The following is a 20958-nucleotide window of genomic DNA, read 5'->3' on the forward strand; positions in this document are numbered from 1 at the left end:
TCTTAAGCCAGGTTGGAGCTGCAGAGTGCCATTGAGTCCTATGGGAGGCTTCCAAAATCATGCAAAGTCTGAAAGTTTTGCCCGCCATTTACGAGCGCTCAATACGAAAAAGTTGCGACAATATACGAGCAAATCGTAACTCCTACGAAAAAGTCACGACTTTTCGCGCAAGTCGTAACGGCTATGAAAAAGTCACAACAATTTACGATAAAGTCGTAACGGCGACGAAAAAAATTGCAAAAAATCACAAAATGTTCGTTTCCAATCCGAATTTTTCGGATTCGAATTCGTGGATTAGTAAATCAGCCCCTAGGTTTCTTATCGACGGTGCTGAATTCCTTCTAGGGAGTTAGCCCAAAATGCTGAAAACTAGTGGGTTAACCTATTCAGCGACATTCACATTTCAAGAGAAATACATTAATATATCATTCTAAGATTTAGAAGACTTAAGTATGTATGATAAAAAAAAACCTCATATTTCAAAAAGAAAACATACATAACACAAGAATAAGCAATAATTTTTCTTGGCTGTTTATATTATGGTACATTTCTTTTACATAAGCAACCCAGGAGCAATAAACAAAGAAACACAATATGGTGGTACACTGTCCTTTAATGGATGGAAATTCATTTCAGAATGGTATCTTCATTAGCTAGAAAACAAAAAGGCAGAAACCATTATAGTATGCATAGAAGGAAAGTTAAAATGATATTTCAAGGTTTATGTCTCACAATAGTCTTGTACAATAGTATTTCTTTTTAAGTTTTTGTTTGATTGCAAGCTTGAAACTCTAAGTGAAGATTTTCATACCATTTCAGAAGCATGCAACTAGAGGGCTGATTCACTAAGGTGCGTTAAAACTAGCGCTATTTATAGCATGCGTTAACGCACGATTCACTGAAAGGATATTTGCGTTAATTTAGACGCGATGCTGTTTGCGTTATCTAAGGCGCGAAGACTATTTTCGTGTTGTATTTGACGCAACGCTAATTGTCGCGCGCGCTAATTAACGCACATGCGCTACTTATCGTGTGCACGCCATATTAGCCATACACACCATTACGTTCATAAAACGACTTTTTTTGAAAATGGCCATTTCCCTGCAAACTGGAGGCTACATCACTCTAGGGCCAACACATACTTGAATAAATCACACTGCAAAGTCCTTATTGTGTTGCCAAAAGCTCATGAACTGTACTTTTCTATAATTACCGCCTGACCCAAGTAGGTGTTAATTTTTGCACAGACTAATGCGATATTTAGAGCGTCTAAGTGTTTGTGAATCATGCGTTCGTATTATTTCTGCACGAGAATTAACGCAATGCTGTAAAATGAACGCTTGTGCGCTATTTAACGCACGCGATATGCGACTCAACGTATGCGATAATACTTTTTCCGCATCAATTTTAACGCAAAAAAGCATGCGATAAGCGTTATCGCACTTTAGTGAATCAACCCTTAGATGTTTTGGATCACACTTGGATTTGCATGGGACTTCAATATAAGAACTATGGCACACTGAACATCTAAATTATACTAAGGCAATCCATTATAAATATATATATATATTTTTTTTTAATATTTGATGGCTTTTGAATTAAGTTTTTATTCTGCAGCTGCCAGGCTTGAAATGTAAACTTCTATCTAGTGCTTCAAAATTCCAGTAAACATGGAACAAATTGATAAAAATAGAAATAGGAGTACAGTAAGACAGAAAATAAGTAAAAATTGAAACAGTTAAATCAGATACATTTTTAGTTCCAGGACAGGAAGAGAAAAAAGTGGCACGCACAGTAGAAGCTACAGTGCTTCTGCGCTCTAAAGTACCAATGTTTAAGATTCTTTATTTTAAAATTATCACTTATCTACATGCTTTTCTGGGAACATATACACTTTACATTTTTTTTTTATTTATAGCAGTTATTGTGATATTAATTTAAAACTAATGTCTTAAAGTTAGTCAGCAAACCTAAGGGTTAAATGCATAAAAAAGCAAGAAATCATATTTGTGTAAATCCCTTTAAAGAGAAGTAAACCCTAAAATGAATGTGTCTTAAAATGCCATATTGTAAATACTGTAGTTACTGCACCAGCATAAAGTTTCAGAATCTCAATAGCAGCAATGATCCAGGACTTTAAATTTGTTAGAGGAGCTCACGAACAAGCTAAAAGGGTTGAGGAGACCGCCTCATACGTATGCAAATAAGTCATAACAGGATTCTGGGAACAAATTCCTTTAGGCTCTTAGAAAAGTCCCATTTACATGGGTTTATCCTATAGACTAATGCGGACCCACTGGGTTTTCAATGCAAAAGCCAGGATAATAGCTGACCAGATTCCCAACTACAGACCGGTTTCGCCCTTCTTGGGGCTCATCAGTGTAGTGCAGGGTTTTCTGATCAGCTTAGGTAGAGCCAGGAGTGGGGATTCACGAACAAGCTAAGAGGGTTGAGGAGACCGCCTCATACGTATGCAAATAAGTTATAACAGGATTCTGGGAACAAATTCCTTTAGGCTCTTAGAAAAGTCCCATTTACAAAACCCTGCACTACACTGATGAGCCCAAAGAAAGGCAAAACCGGTCTGTAGTTGGGAATCTGATCAGCTATTATCCTGGCTTTTGTATTGAAAACCCAGTGGGTCAGCATTAGTCTATGGGACAAGCCCATGTAAATGGGACAAGCCCATGTAAATGGGACTTTTCTAAGAGCCTAAAGGAATTTGTTCCCAGAATCCTGTTACAGGAGCTCCCAATCTTGGAAAGTGTCTGCAACACTAACATTTTCAGTGTGCTCTGAGAAGCTAAGCTTAGGGGTTGTTGCAAATTATCAAGCAGAATATTATATTTGCCTGTCATATAACTGATGCTATAGGGCTGATTATTAAATTCTGATCATAACTGTGCTGGTTTCTAAGGTGCCATGTAGTAATTATCTGTATTAATTGCTAATCAGCCTCATATTATGACACTTCTATTATGTATATACAGTATATTTGTAGCCGACAGCACCACTGAGCATGTGCAGTGAATCAACAGAGGAGAAGATGGGGATCTACTGGGGGCATCTGTGGAGGTGCAGATTTTCACTGATAAAGGGCTGTGTCTTGGCCTGGTAAAGAACCCCAAAACATGCAACATTTCTGCCCTATTCTCATTTAATACCTCAGAAACCAGTAATGTAAATTGTCCAAGTTCTCATAAGAACACAGAGTAAATTCACTTTTAGGGTTTAGAACCACTTTGATTTAAAAAAAAATAGAAAAAATATATATTCAGCACCAGCCATATTTATTAGAGATGCACCAAATCAACAATTTTAGGATTCAGCTGAATGCTAAATCCACAATAAGATATAACAAAAACCATAGATATATCTTGAACTAAACAGGGCAAAGACTGATACTGAAAGCTAAGCTAAAGGGGCTATTGTTTCTGCCAACCAGAGTGAATGCTCTATTAGCCCCCGCCTCTAGCGGAGGAAACAATTTCAGAGTGACAGATTCACTTTAAATGGAAAGAGGGAGGAATACAATCTGCATACAGAAAACTATAAGTGAGATCTGATTGTGTTCTGTGTGATAAATAATGAAACTAATTTTGTAACAGACCTGAATTCATTTGGTAATGTACTTGTAAACAGCTATTATATTCATTAATTCTATTTCATTTATAACATTTTAGGCAAATTACCCACCAGCTGCTATTTCCTTAGCAATTCGCTCAGCTTCCTCTCGCTGTCTTTTCTCTTCAGCTTCTACCTTCCTTTCTTCTTCAGCAATTGGTTTTAAATAGTCTGAAACACATAAAACAACAAATATATTTATACAAGAAGGTATGAAAGAGAACATGATCTTCCACCAACATGCTACAAGCCCCATTATGAAACAAGCACGTATAGCCTTGCAATTGCAACAAATGTTGAGCCAATACAATTTTGAGTACAAAGTTCTCTCAGCTACATCATCTAAAAAAAATAAATTCAGGGAAGGCCTTTACACAAGGATAAGCAATAAAAAGTAATAATAAAGATGTGGCCTTGCACGGTTTTTAAGTCACAGTGCACACGGTTAAGCATTTTAAATATTGTAGAGGGAAGCGGAAAGGATGTTGTTGTCATAAACACTAAATATTCCAAGAAAGTAGAGATGCCCATTTTACATTTGTTAACACCTGCTAATATTGTTCTACATAATGGATATTCGGAAATAACTTTACCATATCTTTTCATGCCATAAATCATCCCAACCAGCAATGCAGAATATCTGGTGAACTGTATTTGGCGGAAAAAGAGAAAATCAAAAGTTAAAAAAGCCAGGATGAATAAAATATGCAGTGCTTTTAAGGCATTTGCTCATAATGGGCAATTCCATGCAGAATATAATGTCTGGAGATCACAGCAAAGAAAGTCCAAAACAATATAGGAGTGATAGGGGCCCTTTAAAGGGATTATGTAATTTTTATGGTGTAGTGTTTATTACTAAAATAGATTGTGTACATTACAAATAATTAATTCTACCATTTAAAATGTTATTCTTGAAGCAAAAAAAAGATTTTTTTAGCTGTAATATTGGTGTGTAGGTGGCCATCTCAGTCATTGTGCCTGATCCTGAGCTTTTAGAAAGAGCCAGCACTAACCAAAAGAACTACTTTCAGATAACTTATTGTTTTCCCTACTCCATGTAAATGGAGGAGTCATGAATTGTTTGAGCCAGACTTGGATTTTTACTACTGGGTGCTATTAACATATCTACCATTAGGTGGGGCATGGGAGCATTTTTAGGAATACAGGTGTCAGGGAGCCGTTATCATATTACTTTCTTACTGTTCTGCTGATCAGCTGCTGTGGGGTAAGGGAGGGGGTGATATCACTGCAACCTACAGAGCAGTAGTAAAGAGTGGCTGAAGTTAATCAGAGCACAAGTCACATGGCTGAGGGCACCTGGGAAACTAAGAGTATGGTCACCTCTGTTTATAATCACTTATCCGAGACCCTGGGCTGGTGTTTGCTGAAAACAGTACAGGCCTAGGTATTTCTGTAGTAACATGCAACGATTTTCATCCTGAAACCTCTCCACGGTCCAGTCCAAGTATGTGTGTGCATTATAGTAAAAAGCCAAACTTAAAAGGAAAAACCTAGCTTTGTACTTCACTGCACATGTACATCCAGCCTGGAGCTGCAGAGAAAATCCAAGCAGAAGATTTCAAGGTGATGCTCCTGCAGAAGTACCCCAGACCGGTGGAGTTTTCAGTGAACAGGTGGGAGGAAACCCAGACAAGCACAGAAAAAACATACAGAATTGCAGAATTTTTCATATGCCTATTCACCATACACTAGCACATATGGTGCAGTAGCAGAATCCTTATAAAAAATGCCTGGTAATAAGAATATTGATTAGGATCCCCAGGCCACCATAAACTATTTTACCGGTACGAGTATATGTCCATTTTAACACACCTAGTAAATCGGGGTCAAATGCTATTCACGGCTCTCTACCGAACTTCAGGATGAAAACTAAATACAAGGTATAGCTTCTATCCCCCTTATGTGTAAAAAGCATAAAGTTTGCTAGGTGCAGTAACCCATAACAACCAATACCTTGTTTGCTTTTAATAACATTAAAAGCTTCCTGGTGATAGCTTACTATAGGTGATTAGTGCTGTAGGAAACTTTGCATTACATTTCTCTCCTTTGGTTTTTGGCAAAGTCTCTTTGCAGTGACCTTGGTGTCAACAGGTAAATGACGAGTTAGTACATTAGCCACACGTGCCTATTGCTGTATGGAAGCAATATAAATATACTTAGACCCTCTGATAACAGGGAAATAAGTATTAAAGCCATATATACATCAGCGTTGATACCAATGAAAGGGTCACTCAAAATCCGCTAAGTTGCCATTTACGTAGTGATGGGAGAATCCTAGATGACAACGAAGCAAATATATTCAGCAACTTGGTCTCTGTGTAAGACAGATTTAACCCCCACTGCTGAGCAGAGAGGTGAAGCGCCAGCGTCAGGCCTCAGCCTTGGTGTCACCTTCAAGCTCCAAAAGGCATACAAACTGCTCAGGCCCAGTCGTAGCAGCGAAGCAGGGTATATACACAGGATGAAGGCAGCGCGTAGTAGTTGCCAAAGCAATAGTCTTACCTTTATAAGCGGCGATACCTGGACCGGTGGAACCATCTTGTCTCCTCCAAGTGACACTGGCACTAAGCAGGCCGCCGGCGGAAAAGGCGTGCACTAAAGCATGTGCGTACGCCGAGAAAGTGGGCGTGTCACTGCACTTCGTCCCTCCCCTTTTCTGACTGGAACTGCTAAAACTACTAACTAAAGAAACAGAGCTTGTTGGGAACACTCACGCTGATGTCAAGGTACGTCACCGGCGTATGACGTGCGCACGCCGAAACAGGAGACCGGAAGCTGCTGCTAGAGCGAAATGCTATTGAATACTGGCCAGTCAGTTTTGTTGCTCTGGTAGCGTGCGGAGAGTTCTGCTGGTAAAGCATGGGGGAAACGGCGCTGCGGGTGTGAGTATTTTGGAATATGTATGTTCTGTTTGACATTCGCCATGGTAAATGCTTCTTCAGCTATTGTGTGACATGGTTATCTGCAGCGAAGTCTGACGCTAGAAATGTTTATAGGTGATTTATTTGGATGGAGATAATTTTTATCCTAACATTTTTGCATCTAGATCTTAACAATAGATATTTTAACAAATTATTTGCCTACATGCTGAGCTCTAAGCTTAAATATAAATATTCCCTTTTATAGCTGGTGAATCAGTCCATGCACCAGTCAGAAACCTGCATAGGGTACCTTCTGTAGTCCCTGAGGGCTCTGGAGTAATAGAGCAGCATCCCTGAACTCAATGCAATGCTGTCATTGCTTCAACACACAGTTCATGAAAAGTGACAAAGTGCAAAATTGCAACTGTATGTGTTAGATCAAAATCAGAATTTGTCAGGTGCTTCTAAGTAAAGTCATTGGCAGGCACCAGGGGTGGTTTGGGTTACTAAACACAGTGTGTCATCAGCTTATATAAAATTATTTACATATTTTATTTAAATTGTCAAACTGTCTTTATTCAACAAAACACAGTCACAGATCTATATATTTATCTTTGTTTGCCTAATAACTATTAGTGTGTGTTGGCACTTTAGATGCTAGTCCTGCTGTATTTACATCACATAGACAAAGCTATACCTGATGCCAAGCTTTAACTCATTTGCCATTGGTTTTAATGTCCGTTAACAAAAGTGCTGAACTTATTATCGCTGCTGGGACTTGATAGATTGCACTATATTGCAATTTTTATAACAATGAATTGACTTAATGTGCAGAAACTACAGAGTTTACTCTTTGTATTGATGTGTATCAGACATGCAGCCTTGGCTGCACTTTGGGGCACATTTACTAATCCACGAACTTCCGAAAAGCGTCCGAATGCGTTTTTTTCATAATGATCGGTATTTTGCGATTTTTTCGTAAATTGTCGCGACTTTTTCGTAGCCGTTACGACTTTTTCGTAGCCATCGCGCCGAGTACGAAGGTTTCGGATTCAGTCAAGCTTCAGTATCATGACTTTCCTTTGGCCAGGTTGGAGCTGCAGAGTGCCATTGAGTCCTATGGGAGGCTTCCAAAATCATGCAAAGTCTGAAAGTTTACGAGCGCTCAATAAGAAAAAGTTGCGACAATATACAAGCAAATCGTAATGGCTACGAAAAAGTCGCGACAATTTGCGCAAGTCGTAACGGCTACGAAAAAGTTGCGACAATTTACGAAAAAGTCGTAACTGCGACGAAAAAATTGCAAAAATACGAATAAGTCGCAAAATGTTCGTTTTCCATCCGAATTTTTCCCATTCGGATTCGTGGATTAGTAAATCAGCCCCTTTGAGTTGTTTTGGGGTGTTCTTTGGGTAAGTAGTGCTTCCTATAAACCATGAATAGCTGAAACTCACGGCTTTATACATGTTTCATTGCATAATTGTTTTTGGTATGGATTCCACTTATGTCACTAATAGAACTAATTTTTTTGTTTTTAGATTGACCTGTGGTGACGTGTATGGCAGATTTGATGTGTTGTTCAATCGGGTCCGAGTTATTCAAAAGAAGAGTGGCCAGTTTGATGTAAGAAATATTTTAAAATTCATTACTGTGGGAAACCATGTATTTGTATTTTCAAGTGAAGGAAGTTAGGTGGCAGTAACTGACTTATGCCCAGAAAGTATAATGACAGGTTTTTTTTTTCTGTGTGTAAATAAAGATTTTTTTATTTTTTTTTTTTAGAATACTACTTACTTATATATCACATTTTCCTAATTTGTAGATGTTACTTTGTGTTGGGAGTTTTTTTGGTACGAGTCCAGAGAGCCAAACACTCTGGGAAGAATACAAGTCTGGAGCAAAGAAAGGTATTAAATATTTTCTCCTTATCAATAAATGCAAGTTTCCATACATTATTTACAGTTAGTGTACTTGTCTTATACACTGTATGCCAAAAGTATATGGATATTGTTCAGCTGATTAGATATGGAGGGTTTTATGTTGTTGCACTTGGCGGGTTTTGGAGGACCTCTTGTGCCTTTTCAAGTCACATCTCCTTTCAAACTATGGCCATAACAAGAACCCCTTGTGCATTATTAAATTATTAGCTTTAAAATTTTAACAGGCACTGTTGGGATCCCAAGCCTATTTATTACCTTGTCATCTATTTTTGTCCCCCTACTCTTCTACCTTTATTTCATTCTTTATTGATTTATTTTCCTGTTTTCTTCTTATTCTCCTATCATTCTCTCCTTGAAGCCTTCTCTAACTCTTTTCCTCATCCCTTCATGCCTCTTCTTTGTCTTTCCTCCCTTTAATTCCAATATTTTTTTGTCCTTTCTTCACATTCTCCATCCTCTTTAAATATCCCACCATCCTAGTCCCTCTCTGTCTCCCTTGTTTGTTGCATAAGCATTCAGCATCTTAATAATTCAGTTGCATATTTCCAGTAGACAAGTAGCATTAAAAAAATGTGGTGTCGGTATATGTTCCAGCTTAGTGATTATCTGCCCTGGATTCAGCCCTTGGACCACCAGTTGGACATATGTAGCATGTTGGAAGTATAAAAAAAAAAAAAAATCTTTATAACATCATCTTCATAAGCCTTATATGTTTCATGCCCTAGGGGCACTTAGTGATGGCCTTATGACTAACTGCCATATGGCGACTGGTGTGAATTAGAAAGGTATCCACATTGTTTTGGCCATATAGTGTATGGAATGTTGAGATTGCTGGCCAAAGATAACAGGAGCAGGAGTTCAATGGATTTTTTTTATGATTAAATTCAGCTCTAATTATTTTTTCTGAATGTGCAGCTACTGTAACCATTTTACTGATGCATTTTTCTTTACAAAGCACCTATTCAGACCTATGTCCTAGGAGCCAATAATCAAGAAACTGTAAAACATTTTAAGGATGTGGATGGCTGTGAACTGGCTGCTAATATTACCTATTTGGGTAAGTAAAAACATTTGACTGCAGATTATAATTTTGTGGCATTTTGTAACATTATGTGAATATATATTTGCTTAAATATAGTTGAGGACAGTTTTCCAGCAAGTGAAATTTATGGTGAATGGAGGTTCATGGTGCCATGATGCTTTTAGGAAGTACTGCAGCAGTCAAAATGTCTCTTTTTTTCTCATGCACCTCCTTCCCATTTAGATAAATGGGCTCTTCCTATGATAGAAACATATGGTGTCAATTTTGTCTGAAGCCAGACAAATAGGTTTTGATTCTACCTGAGTTCACCTTAGCAGTAAAATACTGGTTTATCAAAGTGTGAAATTTGAGCTTTGATAAATACACTTCTAAAAATCTTATAGAAATAAATAGAGAGCAGAGGAATTCACTGTTGCCTTGTTCTCTCCAAGCTGTGAGCTTGTGCTTTTAAATTTAGCATTTCACCAAATCTTTTCACCCGACCCTAAACCAGGAATAAATTGGAACTGGCCACAAGAGTTTGTCATTTTATTAAGTGTTCTAACATGGTATAAAAAGTTTAAAATCTCAGTGCTGGTAAACTGAGATTGGTTCTCTGTTACATGTCTTTGTTATACACTGACTGTATTAACATATCAATTTGTTTTTTACAGGTCGCAAGGGATTGTTTACAGGGGCATCAGGGTTGCAAATTGCATATTTAAGTGGCATTGAGTCCAGTAGTGAGCCAGCCCCTGCATATTGCTTTACTGCCAAGGATGTTACATCTCTAAAGATGTCTCTGACATCAAATTCAAAGTTCAAAGGTGTGGATATATTACTGACATCCACATGGCCCAAGGAGGTGTCGAATTATGGCAATGCTCTGGTAAGTTTTTAAAATGGTTATTTTATTTGGTAAGTTTAAAAAGTTTATTATTATCTTTTAATATTCAGGATTTTAGTGATTTACATAAAACATTGTTTTCCTCCACTGAAGGTACAGGCTAAAAGTGAAGGAAACTGTATTTTTACCATAAAACAAAGGCTAACAACCCCCCCCCCCCAATCCTACACTAAACTGCCTCCTTTCCAAACTGCACCACTGCGCTCCCAAGTAATTCACCATTTTCCTGTAGCTTATCAGAGTAAGCAGTATCACAGCAGGGTTCACAGGAGTCATCTTGCAGCATCTGACCATCTCTTCTAGCATTCATGTGCCAGGAGCATTCCCAATTGAAGCTGACTCAGAAGAAAATATAATTAATATAATTAAAACAAAAAGACCCACTAATGCTTCTTAAAGTAGAGCTGTAAATGCTACCTCTTAAATAATATTTAATCTTACCTACTTTCAGCCTAATGAAGCCTCAAAAAAATGCGGGTCTGCACTGATCTCCAATTTAGCATTTACCTTAAGGCCCAGATATCATTTTGCAGCACTAGAGGGTGAAAATTATGAGAGACTTCCGTACAGGTAGGTAAGGCTTGATTATTACAGTTCATTAGGGATGGTTCACCTTTAAGTTAACTTTTGTCATGTTATAGTCAATTCTGAACAACTTTTCAATTGGTCTTTATTATTTATTTTGTATAATTTTTTAATTATTTACCTTCATCTTCTAGCTCTTTCAGATGAGCATCACTGACTACAGCAGCTAAAAATACTATTGCTTTTTGAGGCTACAGTTTTATTGTTACTTTTTGTAATTTATCTTTCTATTCAGGTTCTCTCCTCTTCATATTCCAGTCCCTCATTTAAACTACTCCCTGGTTGGTAAAGTAATTTAGATCATAGGCAACCAGAAAGTTGCTGAATTCCAAACTGCAGAGATGCTGGACCAAAAGTAAAATAACTACAAATAATAAAAATGAAGACCAAATGCAAATTGCATTCTGTCTCAGCATATTACTCTGTACGTCATACTAAAAGTTAATTCGGAGGTGAACAACCCCTTTAAGGATATTTCCAAATCATTCTTGGGCACTTACATTATTGGAAGAATAAACTATAAAGTATGCAGTTTACACATATAGATTAAAATTTAGCCAGAACTAGGGGTAGACTGGGTTGGTGCATGCCTAGGGCACAGTAGGGAAAAAGGACAGTTTCAAACTCCAGACATTTGTGGTAATCCACAGTATGAGGACTGGATGTAAGACATAACTATGGTGGTGGATAACTATAACAGATCTTGACTCAACATCATCTGATGTTGTATTTTTAGGTTATGCCAAACTGCATACAGACCAGTGGAAAGGGGTCTTGGGAGACAATACCACTTGACCTGGCTCTTTGTATCTGTTATTTTTGATTGGAAATTGTTTTTTTTTTTTTTTTTTTTTTTTTAAAACATCACATTTCACTTGAAAAAATGAACTTCATAAACTAGTGATGTAAACTAGCATTCATAATAAGAAGTTTATTTCTTATACTTTATTGTATGTATCCAAAGTCGAGAAAAGGATCTGACCAGATTCCACCTCTGCTAGAGTATGGACTGCTTTTTTTGCTTGTCCGCAGACTGCTCTTAAGCTGTGCATGGAAGGCAAAGTGGAAGCCACTGTAATTGCTTGATATAGACCCTTCTTTTCCCTTAAGACTTGTCTATCCAGCCTGCCTTTCACTTTTCTTGTTCTTTATGGCTCACACCCCTGTGCATGGCAACTCACTACCATTAATAAGTTGCTCTGTAATTTAGAAGCTGGTACCATTATCCATGATTGTGGGTCCACCAACAAAAGTTGGACATTTGTCCCCACTGTTTGCCTGGGTATTTCCTGGACCAGTTTTTTAAATAAATAAGCGCACATTCAAGTTGGTGAGTTTTCAGCTTTTTCAAATAAAAGTTAAAAACAAATTTAAAAAAAGCATTCACATTTGGATTTTGCTCATTTTGCTTAATGTGAAAGTGGTCTCTTAAGTTATACCTGTAACTGTTTTTTTTTTCCCCTTATAGTGCCAAGAAACATTGTATTAACTGCATGTACAGATATTTTCAAGTCTAATGTTACTGGTCATTAAGAGCTTGGGATCAAACCTGTAGCTACATGCACCATTTTATTCAGTCTTGTTTTACTTATTTTTTTGTTTTACAGAAATCATTTAGTCCTGCAGGAAAATGCCCAGCATGTAAGTCGCTTTATATCCTTGGCAAGTGCTGGCAACTTAGAGAAGAAAAAGGTAATTAGTACATTTTTTAATTTCTTTTATGTAATGTATATATTGTGGAACAGATTATTATTCTAGGATGTTATTAAAAAAAAAAAAAAGGCAGATTCATCAAAGTACGAGTTCAAATCCCGAAATAGGTAAAATTCGGATTAGATCCGTAATTTCTGATGATCGTAAATGTTATGAAAAATGCTTACGAAAAAATCGCCATAGTCACGATAATATGGTATTGGAAAGTTACAATTTTCATATCCGAATGATCGTAAACGGCGGGAAGACCTTTCTGATTTTGATCCTTCTGTGCATGATTTTGGAAGCCTCCCATAGGACTCAATGGCACTCTGCAGCTCCAACCTGGCCCAAGGAAAGTCATGATACCGAAGCTTGAATGAATCCGAAACTTTGGAGCTTGTTGCGACAAATATGCTTTTGACGCGCAAATTTTGTTGCAAACTAAAGAAAAAAATGCAGAAAATACACACAGTTCTATAAATTAGAAAAAATATGAATTTTTTGTATGTATATTTTTATTTATAAAGCGCTACTTATGTACGCAGCGCTGTACAGTAGAATACATTAATACAAACAGGGGGTTAATAAGATAATAGATAAATACAAAGTATAACAATAAATACAAATAAATACAAGATACAGTAGCAGTTGCAATAAGTTAAGAGTCAAAGACACAAGAGGATGGAGGTCCCTGCCCAGTAGAGCTTACAATCTATATATTGTATTCGGACTCAATCGTAAATGTGCCCCTGAGTAGCAGTATGTTACAATTGCAAGTAACATTGAAACCCTTAACTGGTAATTGATATATCTTGAACAGTTGATTTGTATTATAATTTCATTAGTGGGGGGGGTTTACACACCATGAATGAGTATTTACAAGATATAAATAAAAATGTTTAATTGTAACAGCTTGGGCTATACAATTCCTTACTGAATATTTTAATGGATTAACATTTTTACTTTTATTTCTTTGCTTCAGTATATTTATGCCTTTAATATTGTGCCAATGAGTTTGATGGATATAGCAGAACTTGTTAAACAGCCATTAGATGTCACTGAAAACCCTTACAGAAAGTCTGATAAAGAACCCCAGTGGAGCAAAGGAAATAAATCCACAGAGGAGGTAGGAAACAGGTTTTTGTTTTTCTTACATCTTATACGTTGTATTCATGCTGTCACCATATGCCACAGCTCTGCAGGTGAGTGGCACAGTGGCAAACACCATTTAGCAATTTCTTCTTTCTCTGTATCAGGAAGAGGCCACACAGCAATTCTTCTTTGACTTAAATAAGCCACAAGGTAAAAAGCGTCACACAGATGGGAAGGGAGGACAGTGGTCACAGGCAAAGCAACCCAGGCAACACCGTAAGTTAAGGAGATTCTCATGAAGGGCGTATGGAGCCAATACAACAATTCATTTTAATGCTGAATCTTGGGTATTATGGGTTTACCTAAAGTAGTTCAACCATAATACTGGGCCTAGAATAAATGTAAAATCTTTTACTTTTAAAAGTAAATGAATTATAAATAATTTTAAAACTTAAGACCTATTACAAACTGCCTACAAACAGAAATGCAAAATTTCTATTTTTATGAAGACAACTCAGTGTCTGATTTTTTTTGTGTGTAATTTCATTTTTGTCATAAGGGGAGGGAGTATTTTATGTGCAATAACACACCTCCAAACATTTGAAAAACAGTAAGAGGGACACCATAATATACTGTGCATAGTGTGGAAAAAAAATTAGGCCACTCCTATTTTACAAAAACACACCCTTTCTTCATGGTTGCAATGGCAGCATCAGACGCACACAAAGTGCACTATTGTTTTTAGGACAAAGTATTCTAAAATATATCAAGTCCCATATTATAAAATAATAATAGCAGTTGCTCAGATTCAGGTATGGGATCTGTTATCCTGTAAGCTCAGGACCTAGTGTTTTCTGGATAAGGGATCTTTCCGTAATTTGGTTTACCATTCCTTAATTCTTCTAAGTGTCATTTTAGCATTAAACCCAAAAGGCTTTTTTGCCACCAATTTGGATTCATGCAGCTTACTTAGGATCAAGCACAAAGTACTGATTAAGATTTTCTTGGCCTATCTTCCATCTTGTTTTAGTTCCAGTGTGTGCAGTAGAGGGAAAGCAGAACTTAGACAGGAAAAAGAGATCTTTTCCGTGCTACTGATCATGTGCCTGCCTGCGCCCAGAGTAAAAACAAAAGAGGAAGAAAGATCGCACTGACAAGCTTCTACAGAAATACTCTGGGCTGGTGCAGGGGCACCAGTCCAGGGTATAATATTTGGCACTCCCCAGTGATTTTAACTTAAGTTCTCCTTTAAAGGCCCCTTTTAATTTTTATTTTTTTCTTAATTATATAATCATTTTTATTGAAGTTAACATCCACAAAATAATCTTTGCAAATATTTTCTTTTTGTGAAGCTCAGCCAACAGACCCATGCTGGTTTTGTCTTGCTAGCCCTGAAGTGGAAAAACATCTTGTGGTCAGCATTGGTGATCATGTAAGTAGAAGAAATGTTTTACATTATTGCTAAGATATTAATTGTGAAAAATAAGTGCATCTTTTTTGCATCTGAAGTAAGGAAATGATTTTTAGTTTTCTCTGTGACCTAAAAAACACAGACATATATGGGCTTGTTTATCAATTTTTAATTTGTGAATTCAAGTTTTTTTTCTAAATCAATTAAACTTAAGTAATTTTAATATCTGGTTTTATATCACAGCATTAGCTTTTGCTTGCTGCTAAAGAAAAACTGAGCTGTGGCCAGCACTGGACATAAAACAGTTTAGCAACAACTCAGTAATATTTGGTGATGCAGCTTACAGCACTAAGGGACCGATTCATTAAAACGCAAGTTTGAATCCCGAATGGGAAAAATTCGGATTGGATATGATAATTTCTGAAGATCGCAAATATCACAAAAATGCTTACGAAAAAATCATATTAGTAATGATAATATTGTATTGGCGATCCGAAAGTCCCAAAATTTTTGTAGCAAACGATTGTAAACAGCGGCAGAACCTTTCCGAATTTTTCACGCAAGCATATGAAAAAGCGCAAACGAATCTGCGAAAATATGCCCAGAGCGTTCGAGTCTTAAAAAATCTCACCCTAAGGGGCTGATTTACTAATCCACGAATCCGAATGAGAAAAATTCAGATTGGAAAACGAACATTTTGCGACTTTTTCGTATTTTTTGCGATTTTTTTCGTTGCCGTTACGACTTTCCCGTAAATTGTCGCGACTTTTTCGTAACCGGTACGACTTGAGCGAATTTTCGCGACTTTTTCATAGCCATAACAAATTTCGTGAATTGTAGCGACTTTTCCATTGCCATTATGCCTTTGGAGAATTGTAGCGACTTTTTCATTGCCATTATAACTTTCGTGAATTGTCGCGACTTTTTCATAGCCATTACGACTTTCGCGAATTATCGCAACTTTCGCATTGAGAGCTCGAAAAAGTCGCGACAATTCGCGAAAAAGTCGCAAAGTACCGATCATTACGAAAAAAAACGCATTTGGACGCTTTTCGGACCTTCGTGGATTAGTAAATGTGCCCCTAAGAGTTCCTTCAGTATTAGTGCTTATGTCATGGTGTCTCCTTTTTATTTCAGCAGTCGAACACCTTACTATTGTTTGCTTAAAAATTTAAGCTGCTTCAGGGTTTGATTGCTCCTTACGACGGCCTACTGGCACGTGATTGGCCCATTTTGGAAGCAGCCTTTTGTTGTTGCAGAAAGTAACAAACTCTGTTCTGCATTTTACACACATTCTGACAAAAGTTGCTGCCAAGAACCCCATGTTACTACTGTTTTATTTACACATGGAGGACCAGAGAAACCACTGCAGCAGAACCACATGCACGTGATCAGCACTAGCAGTAACAAACCCTGGCATCCTGTACAGCAGGGATCCCCAACCTTTTTTTACCTGTGACCTACACTCAAATGTTAAGAGTTGGAGAGCAACCCAAACAAAGTTTCTTGGGTGCAAAATAAGGGTCATTATTGGTTATTTTGGTATTCCCTATATGGACTGACAGTCTACTGGTGGGCCCCACACACCCTAGTCCGACCCTGTTGATGAGTCCTGCAGCAGCTGCTCAATGCTTTATTCAATTATTTTATTTTAAATGTAAATTACCAGCAAATGAGGTCAATACTGTGGCACTGATATTTATTTGTTTATGAATTATATCTTAAGAGCATAAACTTTTGGAAGGCTTAACACTTGTGCATAAATACACAAGTATATGAAAAAGTAAAATTCAGAAACTCTTTTCTCTGCGGCAGAATTAATGAGAAATATAATCAAGAAAAAATGTTCTTCGGCTTATTCCCAAAACCAAGTAAAGCATTTTATCAATAGTTTTGATTATTTTTAAATTGGACAATACCCCCACCCAGTTTGACACAATCATGGGCATCTCTCTATACCACTGAATTATAGTCCATTAATGTGCACTTTTAACTTAGAGAATCATTACTTTAAAAGTATAGTAATTTTGTCATTATGGGAATTTTGAAGTATTATTTCCAGTGCCCCGACAGCCTTTTTGATTTTGGGCACTGTATATTCTATATTCTTTCCTGCCTATCCCCTATATGACTTGTTTTCAATGCATTTTGCATAGAAATCTATGCTTGTTCAGTGAGAGGGATCTTTCTTCTAATTTTTTTTTGTACTTTTTTCCCTTAGTGTTATGTTGCTCTTGCCAAAGGAGGCTTAACGTCGGATCATGTTCTGATTTTACCAATAGGCCATTACAAGGCAACTGTTGATCTTTCACCTGATGTGGTTAAGGAAGTGGAACTGTACAAGGCTGCACTGAAGAAGTTTTTCAAGACAAAAGCAAAAAGATATGTGCTGTTTGAAAGAAATTACAAAAGTCAACATTTACAGTTACAAGTAAGATTTAATATACATAATCTAAGTTCTTGATAATTCTGATCTTGATGGAGCATGATTAAAAAAATTGCAGGTTCTGTTATTCCTTTTTTTTCAGTGTTAGATTGTACTGCAGAGCTCCATATAGGCCAGAGAATACTTTTCTGTTAAAATGATACTGTCTTTTGAGCCTTTTTTTTTTTTTTTTTAACTTAATCCTAGGTCATAATTTTTTTTTATTTTTTTTTTTTATATACAAATAAAAAACCCAGCTATATTCAGTATACTTACATCCACTTTAACAATCAGTTGTAGTCCATGAAAGCATTTGAAAGGCCAAAAGTGGCCATTTAAAGGATTTTAACTTATCACTGGTGGATAAAATAAATTCAGTATAGTTGGCCTGCAGACATGTTAACTCTAATATAGCACTGTTTTGTTTGTTTAAGTGAAATTAATTGCACGTTATTGTAAGATTTTGCTCTCTGTATTACTCAAAACCTTTTATATTGTTTCTTTTCTTTTAACTTGGAACTTTTTTTCTGCCTTCAGGTTGTACCCCTTCCACTTAGCTGTTGCACTACAGAAGACATAAAGGAAACATTTATCGTGCAAGCACAGGAGCAGGGAATGGAACTGTTAGAAATCCCAGTGCACTCTGACATAAAACAAGTATGACAACAGTCTTACCCAAATTGTACTATAGTGTTATATTTAAACTCATTTTGTACTGTATTATACAGAAGTGCTTAGCTTCCATGTGTTTCCCTTTTTAAATAGGAATTTTTGTATTTTTATTAGATTGCACAGCCAGGGACTCCTTACTTTTATGTTGAATTGGACAACGGTGAAAAACTTTTTCACAGAATTAAGAAAAACTTTCCTTTGCAGTTTGGAAGGTATGAATTACTTAAGGTTTCTTGGTGGAACATAGTTTTGTGTGGGACATTTAATTTCAATTTGTGGGTGACTGCCCATTTTCTAATTACAGGGAAGTATTGGCTAGCGAAGCAATTTTAAATATTCCCACTCGAGCTGACTGGAGGGACTGCAAATCAAGCCGAGCAGAAGAGGAAGACCTCACCAAAACTTTCAGAGATGCCTTTGAGCCATTTGACTTAACATTGGAGGACTAAACAAAGGATTTATAGTGTGAGGGATAGGCTTTTGTATTTTTGTCACAGTGGTCAATTTTCAGTAAACTATTAATATAAAGATGGGTGGTTTAACAAACTGGCATCCATATTCTAAGTGTCTTTTACCTAGAAAGAAGCGAAAATGTATAGTTTAGTAGCTGAAGGAGCGGAAAAGGTGTAAATAAAAGTGCTTGTGTTTAGGTTAAACAGTCTCTGTATTTTATCCCCTTTCTCAAAGGATAAAGGTCTATTTTGGTTGAGTTTGTTAGGTTTGCAGTTTCACATCGGCACATCTGTCCATGAGGATCATTTATAACCATTATGGCAATCAATCAGTGATTAGCTTTTTTTCACCCAGCTGCAGGTAGAACAATGAATGCAAAGTGTTTATAAATAAGCCCCACAGTGTAAATCCTAGCACAAAACCTACCAAACCCACAGTCATTTTATTTAGGGGCATTTTCTGTATTGTAACTTTTGTTAGTGACAAATTATTCTATTTTTTTTTCTTTATAACTATTGTATTTTTTGTACACAAAGTTACAGTCCCATTTTTATCTGGTTCCTTTTTCCGGAACTACTTTTAAAACATTTTCAATAAAGATTTTAGAACCATAGTAATGTGTGTTTTAATGATATTTGTTTTGTTTCTTGATATTACTAATATGGAGTTACTTGTGTCTTGTTGTTATAAAAAGTAATTTCTTACACCTGAAAACAATATATAATGCTTTTATAGAGAGCAAGCTCTGGGGAAAAAAATAAACCTTTTCTTGCACTGTATATTTCAGGAACGCATGACTATTTCTGTGCCCTATGTTTTGGTTTAAAGGAGTCATTCAACAACTACATCTGTAACTGTTACCCTACACAACATTAGTAGCATATGCTTACAGTGCTGCTCTGCGCTCATTAGTTTCTCTGTAATCTTCCCATTTCAGATAAAGGAATTGACTACCTGTTTCTTCCCTGTAAGCGATCACCATTGCACACGTGATACAGTTCTCTGCAATATTTTTTTTTTCACCTTGCCTAATTAGGTGTGACGCACTTGCATGATAATTTTGCATGCTGATCTTGACCAAAGCATCTGTCTTAGCACTTAGACTGAAAGGGCACCTATCACATATCTGTTTTCCCCACAGGAGTTTAGGGCTAATAGAGCCCTAACTCCAGATACTTCAATATTTTTCAAAGAATTGCACCCCACTCCCTGTGCAGGAGGCACAAACGCATGCGCATAATGAGTAAGTGACTCGGCTCATTCACCATGTACATACGTTTTGCCCAATCATATATGATTGTCATATGTCATTACTTGCACATTTATTGGGTTTTTTTTCAGTGGGTGGCAAAAACCCTACTCGGGTTTTGAGAGCCGTCAAAACCCTACATACTCTGTTGCTAGGGTCACTGTAGCAACCAGGGGGTGAGCAGACTAGTGTTTGAATATAAGCAATTATAACTATAAGAATCACCTTATTTTTAGAAACTTTTGACCTAGAATAATTGACCTTTGTGATTTGGCAGAGGCACAAAAGAGAAGCAAATAATCCCAAAACCTGAAATAAACTGTGATAATTTAAATAGTCTGCAACCTAAAACTGATTTTTAGGATTATTTTAACATTCAAATTTTGTGGACCTAGGTTCAATTTTGGTAAGATCATGGAGCATGGAGTTTGTTTTGGTTTCCTCACACAGCTAAATGAGTGTGCTTGAGACCAGGGTAGGAAAATCTGATTGTGCGCTGATGGGGCAGGCACTGATATGAATAAATATGTAATCTGTAATAATTTAATAAAGTGTTCAGTACAATATCAGTGCTTTCTGAAAAACTGATAATAAATGGAAAGGTGAAGCAATGACCCTCCTCACCTCCCTTGCTGAGTTCCTAAGTTACCACACTCTTTTCTTCTTGAACATGATATACAAGATAGCACTTAAAAAATAGTTCATATAAATAAGATGAACCCCACAATCAGGCTAGACCACAATCTCCAGGTTAATAAATCTATATTGAAAATCAGAAAAAAATGTTGATTAATTGGTGATCAGTGGGTCCCAAACAGGCAGGTAAGGCAGGTGTGCACTGAACTTTTGTCCACAGAAGAGTCTCAGAACTTACAAAAGAACCTTCAAAATTCCCTGAATGCAGCGCTAGTGTTGTCCCAGCACTCTGACTTAAGCCGCACTTTCATGCCAGTAGCCTCATTTGCCCTCATGTAAACCGCTTTCTTTTCATTCCGGTTTCCC

At 36.9% G+C, this 20958-nt stretch overlaps 2 protein-coding genes across 2 annotated transcripts; one reads left to right on the plus strand and one right to left on the minus strand.

The window, feature by feature from the left end:
* Positions 1 to 518: 518 nt before the first annotated feature.
* Positions 519 to 6289, minus strand: atp5me (ATP synthase membrane subunit e). The gene is made up of 4 exons (NM_001016415.2): positions 6148 to 6289; positions 4218 to 4272; positions 3697 to 3795; positions 519 to 653 (listed from the first exon to the last, which is right to left on the minus strand). Exons 1-4 carry the CDS (start codon positions 6181 to 6183, stop codon positions 628 to 630), a joined length of 216 nt encoding a protein of 71 aa, NP_001016415.1. The 5' UTR covers positions 6184 to 6289; the 3' UTR covers positions 519 to 627.
* A 47-nt stretch (positions 6290 to 6336) lies between these two features.
* Positions 6337 to 19320, plus strand: cwf19l1 (CWF19 like cell cycle control factor 1). The gene is made up of 14 exons (XM_002941123.5): positions 6337 to 6527; positions 8045 to 8129; positions 8329 to 8413; positions 9402 to 9503; positions 10142 to 10356; positions 10826 to 10944; positions 12567 to 12651; positions 13637 to 13780; positions 13911 to 14022; positions 15099 to 15178; positions 17379 to 17588; positions 18120 to 18239; positions 18369 to 18466; positions 18559 to 19320. The coding sequence occupies exons 1-14, from the start codon at positions 6505 to 6507 to the stop codon at positions 18701 to 18703; spliced, it is 1623 nt and encodes a 540-aa protein (XP_002941169.3). The 5' UTR covers positions 6337 to 6504; the 3' UTR covers positions 18704 to 19320.
* The last annotated feature ends 1638 nt before the right edge of the window (positions 19321 to 20958 follow it).

Source organism: Xenopus tropicalis, chromosome 1 (genome assembly GCF_000004195.4).
Source record: "Xenopus tropicalis strain Nigerian chromosome 1, UCB_Xtro_10.0, whole genome shotgun sequence".
Classification (NCBI taxonomy): domain Eukaryota; kingdom Metazoa; phylum Chordata; class Amphibia; order Anura; family Pipidae; genus Xenopus; species Xenopus tropicalis.

Coding starts and splice junctions, on each gene's coding strand:
- atp5me (NM_001016415.2), bottom strand. CDS start 6,183: ATGGTTCCACCGGTCCAGGTATCGCCGCTTATAAAG. Junction 4,273..6,147: donor AGGTATCGCCGCTTATAAAG/GTAAGACTATTG, acceptor CGCCAAATACAG/TTCACCAGATATTCTGCATT. Junction 3,796..4,217: donor TTATGGCATGAAAAGATATG/GTAAAGTTATTT, acceptor TATGTGTTTCAG/ACTATTTAAAACCAATTGCT.
- cwf19l1 (XM_002941123.5), top strand. CDS start 6,505: ATGGGGGAAACGGCGCTGCGGGT. Junction 10,945..12,566: donor TATGAGAGACTTCCGTACAG/GTAGGTAAGGCT, acceptor TTTGTTTTACAG/AAATCATTTAGTCCTGCAGG. Junction 13,781..13,910: donor GAAATAAATCCACAGAGGAG/GTAGGAAACAGG, acceptor TCTCTGTATCAG/GAAGAGGCCACACAGCAATT.